The sequence below is a fragment of the Trematomus bernacchii genome, unplaced genomic scaffold, assembly GCF_902827165.1.
Source record: "Trematomus bernacchii unplaced genomic scaffold, fTreBer1.1, whole genome shotgun sequence".
NCBI classification, from domain to species: domain Eukaryota; kingdom Metazoa; phylum Chordata; class Actinopteri; order Perciformes; family Nototheniidae; genus Trematomus; species Trematomus bernacchii.
The window spans coordinates 9,208,692-9,227,689 of NW_022987714.1; the positions used below are offsets into that span (position 1 = coordinate 9,208,692).

The 18,998-nt window shown below is 40.5% G+C and overlaps 1 protein-coding gene across 2 annotated transcripts in view; it reads right to left on the reverse strand.

Annotated features, from left to right (window-relative positions):
* The window catches only part of b4galnt4a (beta-1,4-N-acetyl-galactosaminyl transferase 4a), a 151,125-nt gene that overhangs the window by 81,600 nt on the left and 50,527 nt on the right, over positions 1 to 18,998 (reverse strand). For both annotated transcript variants that reach the window (XM_034141108.1, XM_034141107.1), the window contains one exon: positions 9,803 to 9,915. In XM_034141108.1, coding sequence (XP_033996999.1) covers positions 9,803 to 9,915 — 113 coding nt within the window. The remainder of the gene's footprint in view (positions 1 to 9,802; positions 9,916 to 18,998) is intronic.

Genomic DNA, 18,998 nt, shown 5'->3' on the forward strand with positions numbered 1-18,998 from the left:
CCTATTTTCATTCATATATTTGTATCTGTAGCACACTATGCTAATGTGTTTGGCTATGTATATGTTATTCGTTGTTGTAGTTCTCACGGCGTAACGGCAGAAGGGAGGCTACAAGATTAAACGCCAAAAAGAAACGCCCATTTTAAAGAACCGACCTGTGTCTGTGTCGTGAAGAGAGCTACAGAGTTAGACGCACATAGGAACAGGCGTTGACCTTGAAAGTCAATTGTATGTATGAGAAACATTTGAATAGATAACTGAAGTGGGAGTGAATGTCAAGTTAAATCAAAACACTGTTTTACCAGCGTGTTTCTACGCCTACAAGAACGTTAATCTGTAATATTGTCATCAGTGTTTTTTATCAGCAGGACTTATTCCGTGAGGAAAATTAATGAGTTACATCTCTCAATACACTTGTTAATGCTTTGAGGCCACTCTTAGATTAAAGAGTGCAGACTAAAATTAAAAAGAGGCACTTGAAAGCTGGCACCTATAGAAACTCTCTGGAGGGAAGCTGAAGCAAAACACGAAAATCCCCTCCAACTCTTCAGCGATATGGCACTCGCTCCAACTCGGGTGAACAGGGAATACTGATGAAAGCAGGAAGTGTTCCCACAGGAATGCAAATGAGCCTCTCCCTTAGACCTACAGATATTCAGCATGCCCACACTGATAATTTGATGTTCCTATTCAATTACTCACAACGCTCCATCCATCCTTCTACTCATGGTGCTACTCTGCAAAGTCTTCCTTATCGGCCTCTTTTCAAAAGCCTCTGTCGTGGGAGATTTGGCGAGAACGATGAAGAGGGTGGGAAGAGTGTTTTGCTTCTATTGTTTAATAAGATCCTTATCCCTGCCTTGTTTCTATTGCCTATAAAGAGTCTTCATGGAATAAAAAAGAAAATGGAGGTGTGCATTCTCTTTGTTTCTCTTTATCAAGGGACAACAGGAGCAGCACCTGCTTGTTTAATCTGGCAGACACACAGGCAGCTCCTACACACTCACATACATACACAATGCAGGGATAGCACCCACTGCCAGGCCATTTTCTATGGTCCAGCCTCCTAGAAGCACTTAACACATTAAGCACTTAACAAAGTTTGTCTTGCAGAGGTTGATGCATTTTCCCATCCAAGGCCTTTGACTATAAGCACTTTATGTTCTCAAGGATTGTGATCATGTAACGCTGCATAGCCTGTTTGAGTAGGGTCTGCAATGTTATGATGTAAGCGTACTTATAATGTAGTATTTGTTTTAGTTGTATCCTTGTGAAATAAGCAGATGGATATTCATCCGAGAATGGGTAGGGAAACAAATCTATTTCTTGACCACAGAGGTTATATACTGTATGCATTATTAAACTGAAGAAGCAGGTAACACTATACATTAACCATCCACTCCCACAACCTGGGGTCCATTTCAAACTTGTTTTTATTTATGTAGAAAAGTTTAAACAATGATGAAAATGACAGACTTGACCAGATAATAATTGATTCTGGAAATTCACAACCGTAATAGCTTTTCCTTAATAATTGAAGTCCTGAACTCATTGACTTCCAGATGCCTTCATCAGTTGTCCGACATTACATGTCCTTTCAGCTGATGCTTTTATCCAAAGTGACTTACAAACACTTCAATACAAAATACATGCCTAAAGGAGCAATTATGGGTTGAGTATCCTGCCCAAGGACACTTTAGACTGCAGAGCTAGGAATCAAACAACTCACCTTTTGATTGGTAGATTCCCATTCACCCCCTGAGCTGAAGTTCCCAGAGCAGGCATCAATCATATCGGTGCAACAGAAAAAGTACTAAACAGAACAATAAGTCTAGAGTCATGACTTATGACCTAATGACCTTCACCAAGCATGGCCCCAGCATGAATCTGACCATCAACAGCAAACAGCCAGCAGGTAACAGCTTAGCACCGTCCACTGCTGGAACAGCGGCAGCTGGAGGAACAGCAGTGGAAAGGAAAGGAGGAATCTACAACAGTGTGTCTAAAAGGATTGAGAACACTCCTGGTGTGTGATTCTTTATCCCTACATGGGATGTAAAGGAAAGGGAAATGCGGTCATGAATTCCTTTGTTTAGGTTGCTATGTGGATGTAGGAATTATCTACAACTTCAACAGTAGGTCTGCACGCCTACTTGAGTGTTGGAATCTAGTCGTATTGTAGCAGATTACAAAGAATGTGGAGCTCAGTGCTGGAGCCCTCAGCTTGATTCTCCATCCTCTGTGAACAAACACCAGGCTGACAAATGCCTGAGAGGTGATGGGCAGAATGAGTGAAGCACTGAAGCAACAAGAGCACAAAGTATTCTTGACTCAAATAGCCTCACATCACAATCATAAGTCACAGTCTGCAGGGTTACAGCTAGTTATCAGTTACGTACATCCAAGGGAATGAATTCATTATCAAGGTGATGAGCATCGCTTCATAAGAGTCAGTACTTTGGGGCTCTAGTCCTTTAGATTTGTACACAACACACTTAAACTTCTATAGCTGTGGCCATTGTTACGAGTGCAACGTATGTAAGAAGAGAAGTCGGACAGATTATAAACAAGCCAATACCACACATATTACATAAACGCATTTATTTGAGGGTAAAACCAAAAGTAAGCACAAGGCAAATGTCAGCAGTAATCCCTCCTTTTCAAAGAAAACCAACCACAGCTGGTGCGTCGGGTTGAAGTAGAACCATGACATCTGTCTGTACTCTGAGATGGGAAACAACGGTTTCGGGATCAATTTTAATGTTTGCCGTTTTGCTTTTAAGGTTTGTGTTCAATAAACTCAGCAATTAACTTGTTGAGCACAATATAATTATAAGCCAAGATGGCAAAAAAAATACCTAAGCTGTAATACATGATGGTTTTCAATGTGTCCTGGCAAGGTAATTGAGCCATTCAAACCTGAAATGAAACACTTAGCAGGAAGCTCAACGGATTCACTGTTTCTAAGATCAAAATAAGTTCACTGCAGCACTTGTTCAATCTTAAGAATATTAACAACCTTATTCATATTTTGTCCTTGAATTGCTCCTCATGCGAGTTTCAGTAGACTTCTTAAGTGATGTTATTGAATGACAAAGTCAGACCTCGTGTTTTCATGACTACTTTACTCTTAAAGGTTTCAGGGCTATTATGTTGGCTGTATAGCTTGTTACTGTCTCCCTGTCTCAGATTCAGTCTTTTAACCTTCCGCTGCTACGACCGCTCCATTTGTCATGGGCGCCTCGAGGGGAAATGACCCACCATTATCTAAAGCTCTGAGTTCATAATTCACAGCTGACTGCCTTGCTTACTTAGGAACAGAGAGGAGTACACCAATAATAGCTCTATTATCTCCCATTTAGACTGTCAACCAGTAGCTGTTCTCAGCTTCACTCCACAGACTTCCAGTTGGCAGAAGACATTTTGATTAAGGACAAAAATGTGATTCACCTGTTTTGGTCAAATGGGTGAAAAATCACACGAGAAAAGTGGCAGAAATAAAAGCAGTGTGAGCTCAGACATCCTGGGGTTGGGCATTCGTGCTGATGTACCAAATGCCTCATAGGAGATCCATTTCCACTTGGCTGGCCGCGGATCCAATAAGCAGGAGAGAAATCCCTCAACCAAATGTCAGAGATCAGGCCACTGAGTCACCGCCTGGATGCTTCATCCTGCCTGGCTCATTGACAATCCTTTCAAATCTGTGACAACTCTTGAAATGCTAAATAAATGTAACGGGTACCTGAAAAAAATGAGTCATGTGTCACTGGTCTCCACGGTCAACTCTTAAAAGCCAAATTGAGCAATTATGCTATGGCGCTAATCCCCTATGTTTGGGTCCATTTTCACAGATTACACAAAGCCTGATACCCGTCTCGAGCACACAGCATCATCGCGGTCAAATCTGTGCGATGCACTCAGAGTGGAGTTTCTCTGATCAGCCATGTGTTTATTTACTAGTCAGTCCGTGCCCTGTGCTGCTCATCATTCTCTCCCAGTGCCAGCACCAGATACTTCTCATCTCCCATAAACTATCGGCAAGGCCAGAGCGGTGTAAGGCGGCCATATTTACAGCCCTAAAAGGAATTGAAGGTTAACAATGAGGCCTGGTTACTGCAGTTTATGAGCTGCTGTAAAATTGCCACTATGATTCAAATCTGTGTCAGGTAAAAGACAATGGTGCCACGTTTAATCTGAAGCCTCCTGTGAAATACTTCCTCACACTCCTCCTCCCTTGCTCTCATCTCCATGACCTTATTTGCGGGCCTTTACCCTGACTAACTGGCCAATTACCGCCCACCTTATTAATATCTGGGAAAGTGCACTGAGAGTCGTTGCCCTGCCCTTTATGTGCTATATAGGGAGCTAGATACAATCAGGGATACAGTATGATGCACGTCCAAGGAGTTGAACGCATCTTCAGGGACAATAGATAACTCAAAATATAATTATTAATATACTGCAATACTAGAATTTAATTTTAATACCAAAAGTTCCTCCCATACATGGCAACTGTCAATCTTTAGTTTTCTTTTCTCCAATCTTGTTTGTGTGTCTGTGTGAATAATAACCATCTATCTAACATCTGTGACTGTCAAGCAAAACACCTCTGGACACATGCATGCTTTCATTTATCTTTCAATCAATAATAATGAATCGCAGTTTCATCTGCTCTTCTCTTCTGTCTCTTTTTGTCCTCCAGCCTTTTGTGAAGCACCAAACCTCCTTCTACTCTTGCTCTCATCAGGTATGAAAGATGAAGAAGTGGAGCCCCGAAAGCAATCCGAGTAGTAAAACAGAATAAACTGCTCATCCATATTAACTGCACACACACACACCAAATGGTGTATTCACAAAAACAAACCTAGCTTTATATAAATGTAGTAAAACAGAAAAACAGTAACCAGTTAGGAGTACACACACACACACACACACACACACACACACACACACACACACACACACACACACACACACACCACACACACACACACACACACACACACCACACACACACACACACACACACACACACACACACACACACACACACACACACACACACACACACACACACACACACACACACACACACACACACACACAGACACACACACACACACACACACACACACACACACACACACACACACACACACTTTGTGACTGTTCTAAATCAATTCTAGGGTTTATCTTTAAAAGCAGGTGGCCACAAAGATACTGTTATGTCTTTCCACAAATAAAATGTATATATTCAAAGAAACACTCAGTTGGTTCCTGTAATTGCCTAACCTGACACACTTTGTCATCTATTTAAGCAGCAATCTCTGTGATTTGCAGGCAAAGAAAGAAAGGTGCAGAGGGAAACATTTGCTGGAACCTTTCACAGAGGCAGAAAGGAGTGTAATTACTTCCTGCTCCTCTACCGCTCACCTCTCTTTACTTCTGATTTTCTCTTATTCCACCAATCCTGTTATCCCTGTTATGTGCTCACAGGTTTTTCTCTCTGCTGCTCCATCGATCTCAAAACAAACAAGAGAGTCGCAGGCTACATTTACAAGGCTTTTATCAAAAATAAGCATCCACACTTTTACCTTTTCTCGCACCAAGGATACCACTTACTGTAGCCCTTTCTTTCACTTGCACTTTAAGAGAGGAAGCAGGAGGCAGAAAGTGTGGGACACAGAGAGGTGAAGCGAATGAAAAGAGTGCCATTTAGACTCTCTGTTGCAGGTCTCAAAAAAGCCCTCATTAAATTCATTTAAGCAGTAGGAGATGCACCGAAATCTTTCTCTATCTGTGTGTGGGTGACAGTCCTTGAATCTCCCTGCTGTTTGTGCTGCCCAATTGCAATAAGGTCATTCCCCTTCCTATTCATCTTGAGTGCTCACAGCCTTAGGGGCTTTTCTGCTTGTTGTCATCTGTGCAATTTTGGTTTCATTGTCTGAAATGTCTGAAATGGCAGCTTTAGTGAGCTATTAGTGCAGAACAAAACATTAGAGGAGATTAACAAAGGAGGCAAACAACGGAGAAGGGCCTCTGTCCCCCTGACCCATATCACAGCACATTAAACACACCAAATCATCCAAATCTGTCTCTACCCTCTCCATCATTCTCTCTCTTGGACGCACGTCTGGTGTTGAACTAACTTTGGCTATCAGGTCTGCAAACAAGGACGACAGCTTTGGCCTTTGGCTCTGACATTGTCTAAGTGAAGGAGCGCTCTCGTCACATCGACTGAAGCTGTCAATTATCTTCCTTTGGATTTCCTTGAGATGTCGGTGCTGAATGAGCAGCCAGGGAGAAATGTGAAACAGGGTATGTTACCTGCACACACATAAAAGCACACACTTATGAGGTCAAACATTGCTGAAACAAAGAGCTAATAAATGGGCTAATACCTTATAGATGAAGAGAGATGTGGTTATAGAGCCTTACAGAAAATGTCCTAAGGGTGAGCGCACACACACATTTGAGAGGATACAAAGCGGTGTTATAGATAACCATAAATGGAGTTCAGTCTTTTCTTTACAGATCGTAAATCCAACTAAGCACCTCCTGCAACGGGCCAATTCTATCTCCTATATTGTAATTGTGATGATTTAGAGCGTGTTTACCGTCCGAGTGTGAACACAGTTCGTCCAAGTGATCATTATTAGAAGCAAACCAAATCTATCAGCCGCCGTTTAACGAACAAATGACAAAGCGGTGCTATTAAAATCCATAAAGGCTTTGCCATAAACTTTCTGACACATTGAAGTGACTTCAGCAGAATGCTTACAGTGCAGCTGAATATTTGAGTTTCAGTGCGGGAGACTGACTCATCCCAAGAGCCGCTTTCCATTTAACTGTTACAGAAGACGAGCCCTAACGCTATCAGGCAGGTTGTAGAGTTTAGAGGAGGGACGTTCACAAAAAGAAAAAACCCTGCCAGCTCCACTTCATGACTCTTATCTCTTCGAGCACATTTCCTAAAGCCTCCACTTAAATCGATTTTGAAGACGACTGCATTTTATGGAATAAGATGTATCGTCTTTTTCTTTCAGATGGTGCCCTAAGCTAGTCAACAGAACTGCGGCGATATCCCAACAATTTGGGTTTTAACTTTGGGATTAAACTCCTGCAGCCACAGCTTGAGCAGAGTATGTTTTGGATGGTGAACTAAAATGATGTTACACTGCTGATGCAGGTCAGAAATCAGTGTGACTACCATCATACAGAGACAGACAACATTGTTAGATATAGTAAGACATTATAAATTGGTTCTTAATTATCAGTTATATATGGAAAAAAGACAAATTAAGAATAGATTAGAGGTCACATATTATGCAAAGTCGACTTTTTCATGTCTTTTATACATAAACACGTGTCCCCTCTGTGTTAAGAGATTCTGAACGTTTCAGGAAAAAGGACCCCCTCTGTTTTTGTCCTGATCCATTTATATAAAAACCTGTCTGAAAATGAGCTGATCAGATTTTGGCCACTTTATGATGTCATAACGATGTTTAGGCTTGTGTAACCATTAGCCAATCACCAACCAAGGTAACACCGCCCACCTTATCACCTGAATCTCCTCCTAGAGCACCATTGTGTTCTTTTTAACCAAATATCTCTCAGAGGGGCGTGGCTCCTTATTTTCATCTAAAGTAACAGACAGAGAATCAGCACTTTTGAAACAGGGCTGAAACAGAGGGGATTATGGGATGCTATAATACATGATCCGTTTGGTATTTCGAACCAAACACTTCAGAGACATGTTTTGTATATATAACTGAGAGTAAGAATATTATAGGGGACCTTTAAATCATTACTTAGAATAAAGAAAATATTTTTCTTCATTTGAATTCAATCCACACAGAAGCTTCTCAGGGATTTATTTTATAGCCCAGTGTAATGATGCTCACTAACAGGCAGAGAGATAAAAGCTTTTCACTACACAAATACCAATAACTTTATCTGACACATCCATTAGTCGGTGTCCGTCTAAATCCCTTGCTCTACAACTGTTTTAGCTTATTTTATATAAAAAGAAGCCAAAATAGCCACAGCCGGCCACGTGTGAACATTTAATTGCTGCAGATTGCTTGCCTTCACGGCCAGATTCCTCGTACCACAGGTAGTCGTACACCTGAGCCTCCGGCCAGATACCATTTCAAGGTAGAGAGCCCGACAACATGAGTGGCAAGTGCTGGCCTGGAAAGCTGCTCGACTGAGGTTGAGAGAGGTGGGAGTAATAATAAATTGCCTGCCTCAAGGCCAAGGGATGAAGGGTGAAGAGAGTATTAAAATAGTCATTACTTTAGGAAAGAAGACAGGACACTGCTTGATTAAATTAAAGTGAGTGATAAAGAGGAACAGTGTGATTTTGACTGCTCAGCAGGCTTAAAGTGACAAGTGATATTTTGTATTTCTTAACTACACCTAGTTTGTCGGCTCTTTTCCATTGATCTGAAACCCTGCATCTACTTTCTTCACATGCCTGCTCATCAATCTTTACATCTATCTCATGATTTGATTTGTAATATAATTGAACCAAACATGGTGCTGTGATATTTTTGGACCAGGTTATTACATTTTAAAAAGGGAGCCCTTATTTAAAATAGTATTGGTATTAAATACATTTTTTTAAAGTTTATTCACATATCTTTCACTGTATTGTTTGCTCAACGGATTGAATATTTAATTGCTCTGTTAGACTGGCGTGCTGTGATGCCATCTTTCCCTCTTACTCCCGCTGCCGAACGGCAATCTCGAGGAAGAAAGATTGGCAATTATGAAAAGAGCAACACCAGTCTGACTTCATTTCTTGGTGTTATTTCTTAAATCTCAGAGAGATCACACTCTCTATTCTCTCACACTTCTAATAAAACTCAGCTTTATTCAATCTCATTTTGGTATTACATTTTACCCTGTTGAGACCGGACAAGCAGAAATAAGCAGTTGTGTTTGATTGTAAATGACTTTTTACCCCAATCACAAATATCTCTTTGTAATACTGTTTAGCAGACATTCAGATCAGACTGAAAAACATTTACACTGGGTTGTCAACGTTTTCGGAGCAAGATTGATAATAATCCTAATTTGGAGCTTCTGAGTAGGTCCAACATTGCTGTATTTAACCCTAAAATCCACCCAATGTCCGGGGAAATAGGAGTTTGAGTGTCAAAATGTCTCTGAGGTTTTTTGCTGCATGTACCGAGCAGTAATGCTCTCTGGAGGTGGTCCAAACTCTGCTGTTGGATATAGTCGAATTTTCACATCTCTCCTTATGGAAACTATCACAGAACTACGTGCTTGAGGAGGAGGTTAGATTGCATGATGAATTCACAATATATCTTTACGTCTGCCTGAGCTGAAAACATTACTCATATTCAGGGCAGGGGACGGGGTCAGGAGGCCAAACTGTAGATAGGTATTAATGAGCAAAAGGTTTCAAAACAATAAAATCTGATTACAAATTCTGCAATGTTCCCCACCTGTATCAGCAAAACGCATATACACCTTAACCTGTATCTGTTTTATAGTGAATTATACTTTTTTTTCCTTCCAATTATAGAGAGGAGACCGTGTTGGAGCATTAATCAGAGGGGGCACAGAGAAAGGAGCCCTGTGTGTCTGATGATGATTAAGAAGCGGGCCGTGACTGTTGGAGCCTGATGAGCTCCTCCATGAGCAATAAACCCCTATTGTTGCTTCCTAGGAAAGATGTGGGTGTGTGTGCTTAGGTTGTGACATTGCATTAATATTCGGCCCAGAGCGGAGAAACAAAAACAAAGAAAGACAGCCATAAAGAGAGACTCACTGCAGCATCGTCCTCCCTACTGTCGCTGGTGTCCTCGCTCTTGTGGTGGCCGGCGGAGGAGCGAGTGTCCCTCTTCCGGCTGGCGTCCGTCCCCTCCGTCTGTCTCTCTCCATCTGGGACAAGGTGAAAACATGGACACCACTTAGAAAGCCAGCAAGCATCGTTATCATCCCTATTGTCGCCGCCATCATCTTTCTCATTGTCATCATCCTTATCTCCATTTTGATTATCATCATTAACAGCATCATTCTCATCTCTGTAACATAATTGTTATTAGGAATATCTTTATTACCATCGTCATGATGGTCAACAATCATTTGGAGCCATCACACATTTTCTTCCAACTGAACCTCCCTTGTGTAATCAAACCCAGATAAAAGTTTCCAGAGGAAAAGGAGATTAAGTGGAAAAAACTGTAATTGGAAAAGCGAGCAGAGACAAGAGAGAAGAATAAAAACCAGTCCGGAGGGGAAATGTGAATAGGGGGGAGTAAAAATGGGAGAAGAAAAGGAAGAGATCGTGAAATGGAGAGATATAAAAGAATAGCTTTTCTTGCTGCGAAGTGGAGCTGTTAGGATGCTGTCATGCCACAGATGGATTATGGGAGTTTTGCTGCACAATGATGACAGTTGCCTTGGCCAGGAGAGAACAAACCGGAATTTAAATCCACTCATTACGCGCGTGCGTGCATGGGAACGTTTTTTTTTTGTGTGTCCGTCACAGAGCATATGGTCAAAATTGCTTTGTGCTGCCAGCCTAACACACGCACATACATACACACACGGTATCATGGATGATCAAAACAGAGCTCAATTCAATATGGAGCAGTAACAGGATATTCAGCACTTTATGAGCGTCTGGTTATTTGGAGTTACAAGGAGCCAACGGATACTCATAAGGTTTTCTATAAAGGTGTTGTACCTCTACGAGGACTTCATATAAAAGGAAATCCATATCCCATTCACGCCAATCTCTTTTTATTTCTACCGCACAGCATTGGATCCCATTTGGCCAACATGGCTTGTGAATACACAACATTGCTGCGGCTCCGATAGGCTGTCATAAAAGGTGGCGCCTGTGCCATTGACTCCCCCATAAAAAGGGAGGAAGGGGGAGGTCTTTGTGGTGTCCCAAATGCATTACAGTGAAAGTGGTTCATTACTGTCTGCTGAGCAGAGGGTGGCTGTAGTGTACGCACATGCATACAGCCACACACACACACACACAGGGATGGATTGTGATTAAAAGACAGAATGGGGAGAACGGGCGGCTATAAAGCATAATGAGAGCTAATGGTTTTCCAATATGTCCCCTTAACAATGAGTCTGAGTGGGCTGAATTAGACGGGGGTTTTGTGTGTGTGTGTGTGTGTGTGTGTGTGTATGTGTGTGTGAGGCCGTCTAGCTCACAACTCACACTTGGTCTTACAAACAATATCAGAATCTCACACATCATTAAACTATTTTATACATATTGCTAAACACTTTGACACACACAATCATACTCTTTCACACACTTTTGTCTGGGCCATAAATCAAACTTACTTACCAAACTGTACTTTCTTAGAAACACTATTATTCCCATTTACAGACAACATCATACTACAATATAATACTCTAGTAGTGTATGCAAGATAGAACACTGTGTGTGAGAGAATGATAGTGTATGTGAGAGAGGAATTGTAGTATGTATGAGGGTATAGTAGTGTGTGTGAGAGAGAATGATAGTGTATGTGAGAGAGGAATTTCAGTATGTATGAGGGTATAGTAGTGTGTGTGAGAGAGCATGATAGTGTATGTGTGAGAGGAATTGCAGTACAGATGGAGCATCTTATTTCAGACAGTTTGAAACGCGAGGGTCGTGATTGGCTCGTGCACGGTCAGTGATCGGCCCGTGATCGGTTCGTGATGAAGAGCCGGCCCCCAGTCTGACTTGATACCGCCCCCGTGATAAATAAATGTAATTATTGTGAAGCCAGCTGCAATGGATCATTGATCCACCAGGGGGTGCAGTGGGGTTCCACACTGGAGCTCATGTGAAATCAACTTCGATACAGTAAGCTGGATGTACAGTATGTCTGGTACTAATGTATAGCGGATCTTTGTTAAGATCCATATGTCACGGATAGGATCATAGTCTGTGCTAAATAAGACATGTAATCATTTACAAAACATCACCAAGTTGTTATTTAACAAAATAATGTTGTTTAGTCGAAAAAAACGAACGAGAGGAAATGCAGCCGGCTCTCCCGATTTTTAATCCTAATTTAATCATCATCTTCACCACGATCATTTATGTTTATGTTCGCCGAATTGACATGAAATCACTGACAAATATGAATATTCTGTATTCAACTTCATTAAAACGATCAGGACCCTGGGTGTTATTTTTCCCCACAATGAGAAATAGTCAGAAAAGCAGAAAAAGAACACTCAAACCGAGAGATGAGTTATTGTTATTACAACGTGACTTCACTATTATTCAACAACTGTTTTTATTGGGTTCTTTTATTTGGGGTTAAGTATAGGTGAATTGCACTAATGTGGGAAAGATCGTGATGTCTCCTCCGATCAGCTTTATGATCTTCGTTCTCCCGCTGTGTAGATTGGGGGACCGCCGTCCTCTGTCTTCAATGTTCGACATCGCGTGAAACAGAGGATTTCGTCATTCTGTATTCCTTGCTTACTTCCTTAAACCTTTTCTCCTCCTTATCTCTTTCATGACTTTTTATTTAATGCTTTATAACAGCTGTAATAGTTCGTTTAGAAATCCTAGAAACACTTTTACGGCAGCTCTCATTTACGGTAACTCCTTTTGACGTCATAGCTACCCACGTATAATATATAAACAAAGTCTTGGCTTTCAGAATATGAAACTTTTATTTCCAAAATCACACGATAAATACATTTGTGAAGCTTGTAAAGGGAAGATGACGGGCACCTCTCACTCGCAATCTGCTCCTCCGCAGCGCCGCCCACCTCCCTCCGGCTGAAATTATGAATGTACAGTAAGGCATAGTAATCATAGATAACACGGCAGGGTCCGTTACAGTTTGTTTTCATCTGATTTCAAATAAACAAAGTCTTGGCTTTCAGAATATTAAACTTGTTTCGGCAAATTTAGATGATAAATACAACTATGAAGCTTGTAACGGCATAATTACTTAAGCGGAGAACGGAGTAATTTAACGTTACAGCAGGCATAACAACAGCCGGTGTTTATTTTATTATTATATATAGTTGTTATTCATTTGTTTTAAAGCTCAATAAGGAAGATTTCAACTTTCACACACGTTGACCGGCGAAAAACTCTGCCCGGTTCCCTCGGCCCCCACCACGTTGAATAAACAGAAGGCTGCTTTTGTGGAGGAAGTTACAGCGCTACGTACAGGCTCGGCATATGTACTGCAGCTTTTTCCAGCGGTATCCATAAATCTCTTAATTTTGCCCTCAAAGTGCACCAGATTGATGCATTTAACTTCAATATAAAGAAACACATCTTCTGTTGTAACAACAATAACATTATAAATAGTAACATAGCTGAACATGGTATTGCACATTTAGCTTTCAGTGTTACTGACCTGAGATGTTTTTATTACATGAATTAAGGTGACTGAGGCTTATTAACATAGACTTTTCAGTGTCCCACATACCGTTCACCATCCCCCACCCCCCTACTGTATGTTGATTTTTGACTTTGTTTGCCTACATGTAAATGGGTGGCATTTAGTACCTACCCCCCTCTGAGTGAATACCTGTTGTACCTATCCGGGGCTAAGCCCATAGGACGATGCTCTGATGTCATCACCCTCGCACATTTGTCATATGTTTACAAAAAACGATGTTAACACTTTCTCGTTCTTAATATATGCTATATTTAGGGTCGATATGTGTTGAATTTACTTTAAAATAGCATAACTGTGACCGGATATAGTTTTTTCGGCTTAGTGAACATGTGTCTCTTCCTCCGCGGCTCCTCCGTGCAGAGAGTTTGCAGCGGTGTGTGTCAGCAACGTGCAGTCAGGGGAGGCACGGATTGGCCGTTGGGAGAGTCAGGACTTATCCCTGGCCAGCTGTGAGTTCTGGAGAATCACAGAACGGCCGGACGCCAACGGCCCGGTTCGCTTACGGCCGACAACACCCCCCCGTTGACAATTCACGAGCGTCTAACTCCCTCTTCCCCCCCCCCCGTCGCACCTTCTAACAGAGCCCCCCCACATATCAAATCCCAATTTAACCCCTGGCCTCTGGAGCAGAAGTGAAAGAGTTTTAAAAATGTTTACGTTTTGGTAAGTTTTTAGGGAAATGTTGTAATATTGCAACGTTGGCCTTAGGTGGGAGGGAGCAGAATTTCTGTATTTCTACTCACATTGTCTGAATAAATATATAGAACAACTAAGGGTTAATTTGCAGGATTGATTGCTTACTTAGCCCTATATCAGTATATAGCATGAATAATAATCACACATCACTCATATTTGTTATGAATAATCATTTATCATTTATTAAATAGTAAGTCGCTTTGGATAAAAGCGTCAGCTAAATGCAATTTATGAAAGCCTCACTCAGGATTTTTTTTTACCAAGTGTTTTTATTGCTCTTGGGGCATTAAAAACAAGATTTTAACTTTTGTTTTTTATATAATATCTGCATTTTCTCTTGTGAAAAACTAAGTCTTAGTTTGGCCATAGTTATTTAATATATAAAGACTATATATTATTGAATTACAAGATTAGATATACTTTATTTGATCTAAAATATTGATGTGTTCAAATGCTCTTCTAAACAAAACTGAAAGTCCATGAAAAGCTGTCTTCCTGTTTCTGTGAGGGAAGCGCCATCTCCTGGTTAAATCCTGAAATTGAAAATCTGGCAACGCCCTCTTGGAAAATAGTGGGAGGGCTTAACATTCCCAGATACTGGTCTTTGGCAGGTCTTAGGCAGGTAACTGGCAGGTAGTAGGCAGGAAGCAGTAAGCTGGAGTCTGAAATAAGATGCTCAAAGTCTCCGTCTTTATAGAAGATATTTCTTTTCGCAGTCATGTTGTTTCCATAGCAACAACAACTTCCTGTCAACAGCGTTAACTCGCCTTCAGAATAAACACATCTAAATGAAACAGGAAGTTAACCTAAATTACATTTAAAGTGGACCTATCATGCTATATTTTAATAATATAGTGTAGGACCATACCTATATAAGGCATATTTATACTTTTTTTTTTTTAAATACCAAACAGATCATGCATTTTAGCCATGCCTCATTTTGCTCGATTTGACATTTTTTAGCCAAGGGCAGATTCTGTGAGAACAGCACCATCTACAGGCCTGGCATATGTACTACAGCGTCTCCAGCGCTTTCGAACGGCAATGGCCGTGGCTGTCTCCTCCTGATTGGTGGAGTTGGCCCAATAGCCGTAGCGCCACTGTCCTGACGTCAGGACAGTGTTCAAATCTGGATCAGTTTTTATCAGATCCGTTGCAGCCCCTTTTTTAGAGATTTGGGTATGGAGGAAAATAGAGAGGGTTGTGTTTTCTGACACTTGGTGAGTTCCCTGGAACACCGGGGACACATATTCATGTATAAAAGACGTACAAAAGTGCATTTTGCATGATAGGTCCCCTTTAAGACGTATATAAAACTGCAACGAAAGCAACAAAAACAATGCAACATCCGCTTCCGTCTCACAGAACACAAATGGGGTTATTTACACTAGCTGTTCAATAAGCATGTGTACAGGCTAGTATGGCTAATGCTAGCGTGTATGCTAGCGCGAATGCTAACGCTAGCGCGAATGCTAACGCATTTTCTCATTGAGTTTAAACATCTCCAAATGTCAACACATAAACACAATACAAGTTACTAATCCTTACAGTGTAAGTGTAAGGCTTACACTTACAGTCATTGCTTTCTGACGGACATGACCCTTTTACTCTTCAGGTTGCATAGCGAAAATTTGTAGCATTCTACTGCCTTTCTTGGGCGGTGTCCGTCTGACGAAAAACGTAGAGCCAATCAGGAACTGAGAATTTAGTCCAACTTCCTTTTCAATCAAACTCACTTCCTTTTCAATCATACTCTCTCACACTCATAACTATTCTTATGCACAAACCCTATCATTCTGTTTTATACACATACCTACATAGTCATTCACATTAACTATTATTACCTCTTATATAAGCTATTATTCGGCCTTTCATTCACTGCTATTCTGTTTTACAAATATGACTATTGTTATTAACATGAAATACTATTCCCTCTTATATAGGTTATTATTCTGTCTTACATACATTGTTTACCGATTACACACATACTACTATCCTCTTTCACATACTGTACTATTATAATGTTCTATTAGATTATAGTTGTTTGTGAAAGACGATAGTGGTGTGTGTACGAGAGTATGATGGTGCGTTTAAGAGATTTTGTTTTTGTGTGTGAGAGAGAATAGTTATTTATGTATGATAGTATGATAGTAAATGAAGGAAGGAATGACAGTACGTTAAAGACGGTATGATACTGTGTGTGAAAAAGTCTGGTGGTGTACAGTACATGTGAGATTCTGATATGGTTTGTAAGACCAAGTATGAGTTGTGAGCTAGACGGCCTTTAATATGTGTGCGTGTGTGCGTGTGCGTGTGCGTGCATGCAGAGATTGAAGCAGTCAAGGAGAAGAGGAAAGACAGATAGGATCATGCTCACTCATCATTCACGTCAAGTGTCAGACAGGAGACAGTCGAAAAACAATGAAAAAAAACTCAATAAAAAAGTAGCAACAGCTAAACTTTGTACAACTTCCTCTGCATCCCAGAGGAAGTGCCCAGCAATCTTCTTCTTTGTGATTAATTTTGCTCATTTGTTTTAATATCATCTCGCATGTCTCCCTCCATTCTCTTTGCAATGTCAGATTTCAAAACAACTGTGATAAGATCAGATCAATGGAGATTTTTTGTATCAACTTTTGATCAATAAATAAAGTGGAGAGAGCGTACATATTCTCAACTCATGGCCTGCCGTTCAACTCTTCACAATCATTTTCATCATCAACAGTCATTTTGAGTACTTAGAAATAGAGCTTTTCTTTTTTTTGTGCCAGGGGAGGATCTCCTGAACCACCTGACAGATGTTTGGGTTTTGATAATGTCCCCAGGCCTCCTGTCATTTTGCAAAAGGTGTAAGTATTACTATATTTGCATCTTTCTATCAGATTGTGAAAGGATAAATTGTGTTATACGTGCTCTGACTTTCTGAGCGTGGACTGGAAAGGTCATCACAACTCCAAAAGAAAACTGAAAAAAAAGGATAACACCAAGCAATATAAGACGAGGAGGCTTTCAGCGAGTGCCATTTCCTTGTCGAACAAGCAGGAACCTTGCTGAAAGCTGTCAGACAGACTAAGAACCGCCTTCAGGGCATATCAAAGCTCCCCCGATCAAAGAGCACCAAAGAGTAGCCATACTCAACTTCGTCTCACTTCAAGCCTGGCTTTCCTGCAATTGTCAAGCCAAAAATAGCAGGGCACTTCAGCTCCTGACTTTAGATCTGACTATGTGACTTAAGTTAATTTGAAGATGGAGATTTAATATATTTCTGAGTAAAAAGTGTTTGAAGACGCTTAGTCATGAACTCCATCTAGATGTAAAAAAAACAACAAAGATTATACTGACGAATATAAATCTTCATTTAGGATATAACAAATGACATTAAATAGCCCCAACAACAAATCCATTTTTGTTTACATGTTGCCGTTTATCTTTCACTTCGACATGTTTATTTGTGTTCTTCCTTTGAGTAAACACTGCATGAGTCACTGCAAGAGTCAATGGGCGTCACATCTACCCTAAACCGTGTATCCGAGGAGACAACGCTGCAGCAGCCAGGTGAGAGAGGGGGGGGCCCTCTCCTCACCTCTTTTATGTAAGAATGTACCTTAAATATGAATGAGCATGCAGAACATACACATTTAGGACTACTTGGAAGTGAAATGAGTGACAACTTCAAAAGTGAAACAGCAAACATTTGTTGCAAATGACCCACATTCCAAGATAACATGGTTCAAATATATCTTATGGATAAAAGGGGCCTTTAAATCAACCTTGTAAAGATCTCTACTTTTAAATACAATAAGGAGAAGGAATGCATTGTACTTAGTATGCAAGAAACATATTTAAGCAGTATGGGTACTGATGGCCTAATCCATCTGAGCTTTCTCTGTTACACTCAACAAAGAGAGAAAAAGTTTTACAGCATTAGAGTTCTTTGGAAAGAAAATCACCTGAAAACCTCCTCAAGATGACAAAGTATTCAGCCAAAATTAGGAGAAAAACTTCTACAAAGAATTCACTTTCAAATCATTCCCTCTTCTTCTTCAAGTCCCTCAAGCATTGTCTTTTGAAGTCTAAGGAGAACAATGTTTGAGTGAACTTCTTTGCTGAGAGAATAAGACTTCTTAAGCACTAAAAGTACAAACTACATCTCTGCACCCTATGCAGAGCCGCAGGAAAAGGGCCTTATTGAATAAAGTGAAAAGAAGAAAAAAATGTGCTGCAGCTACTTATATCATTATATAGTTACATTTTAAATCAGTAGTTCTCATTTGGTGCAGTGTCTTTATATGGATAAATGTTTGATAAGAAATGAAATAACATTAACTGCTAATATATTCTTATAATAAATTCTATAACATTCCCAAAAGGGGATGAAAATGAGAACGGCAAAGCAATTTTGTAGAAGTGTGCGTGAGGATAAATGTTCAAATCTTCTTAGCCAACACATTCCTTAACACTCTTAAACAATATCTGTTCTGCATGTGTGTGAGTGTGTGTATGAATGTACTAATGCATGGGTGTGCACATGCTTACAGAGATGGTCCTTTAATTTCAACGAGTCGTAAATAAAGTCCCCTGTTGGCAGGAAATCTTCTTCCCCTACTTGTATACAGTACAGTAGCTTTTAGGAAAACATTGTTTTCTGGATTAGTTTATTGAACTTTAGTATACATAGTTTTAGTTTAAAATTCATGTTGTTTTTTTTTCTTTCCTTAAAGGGGACCTATCATGCAAAATGCACTTTTGTACGTCTTTTATACATGAATATGTGTCCCCGGTGTTCCAGGGAACTCACCAAGTGTCAGAAAACACAACCTCTCTATTTTCCTCCATACCCAAATCTCTAAAAAAGGGGCTGCAACGGATCTGATC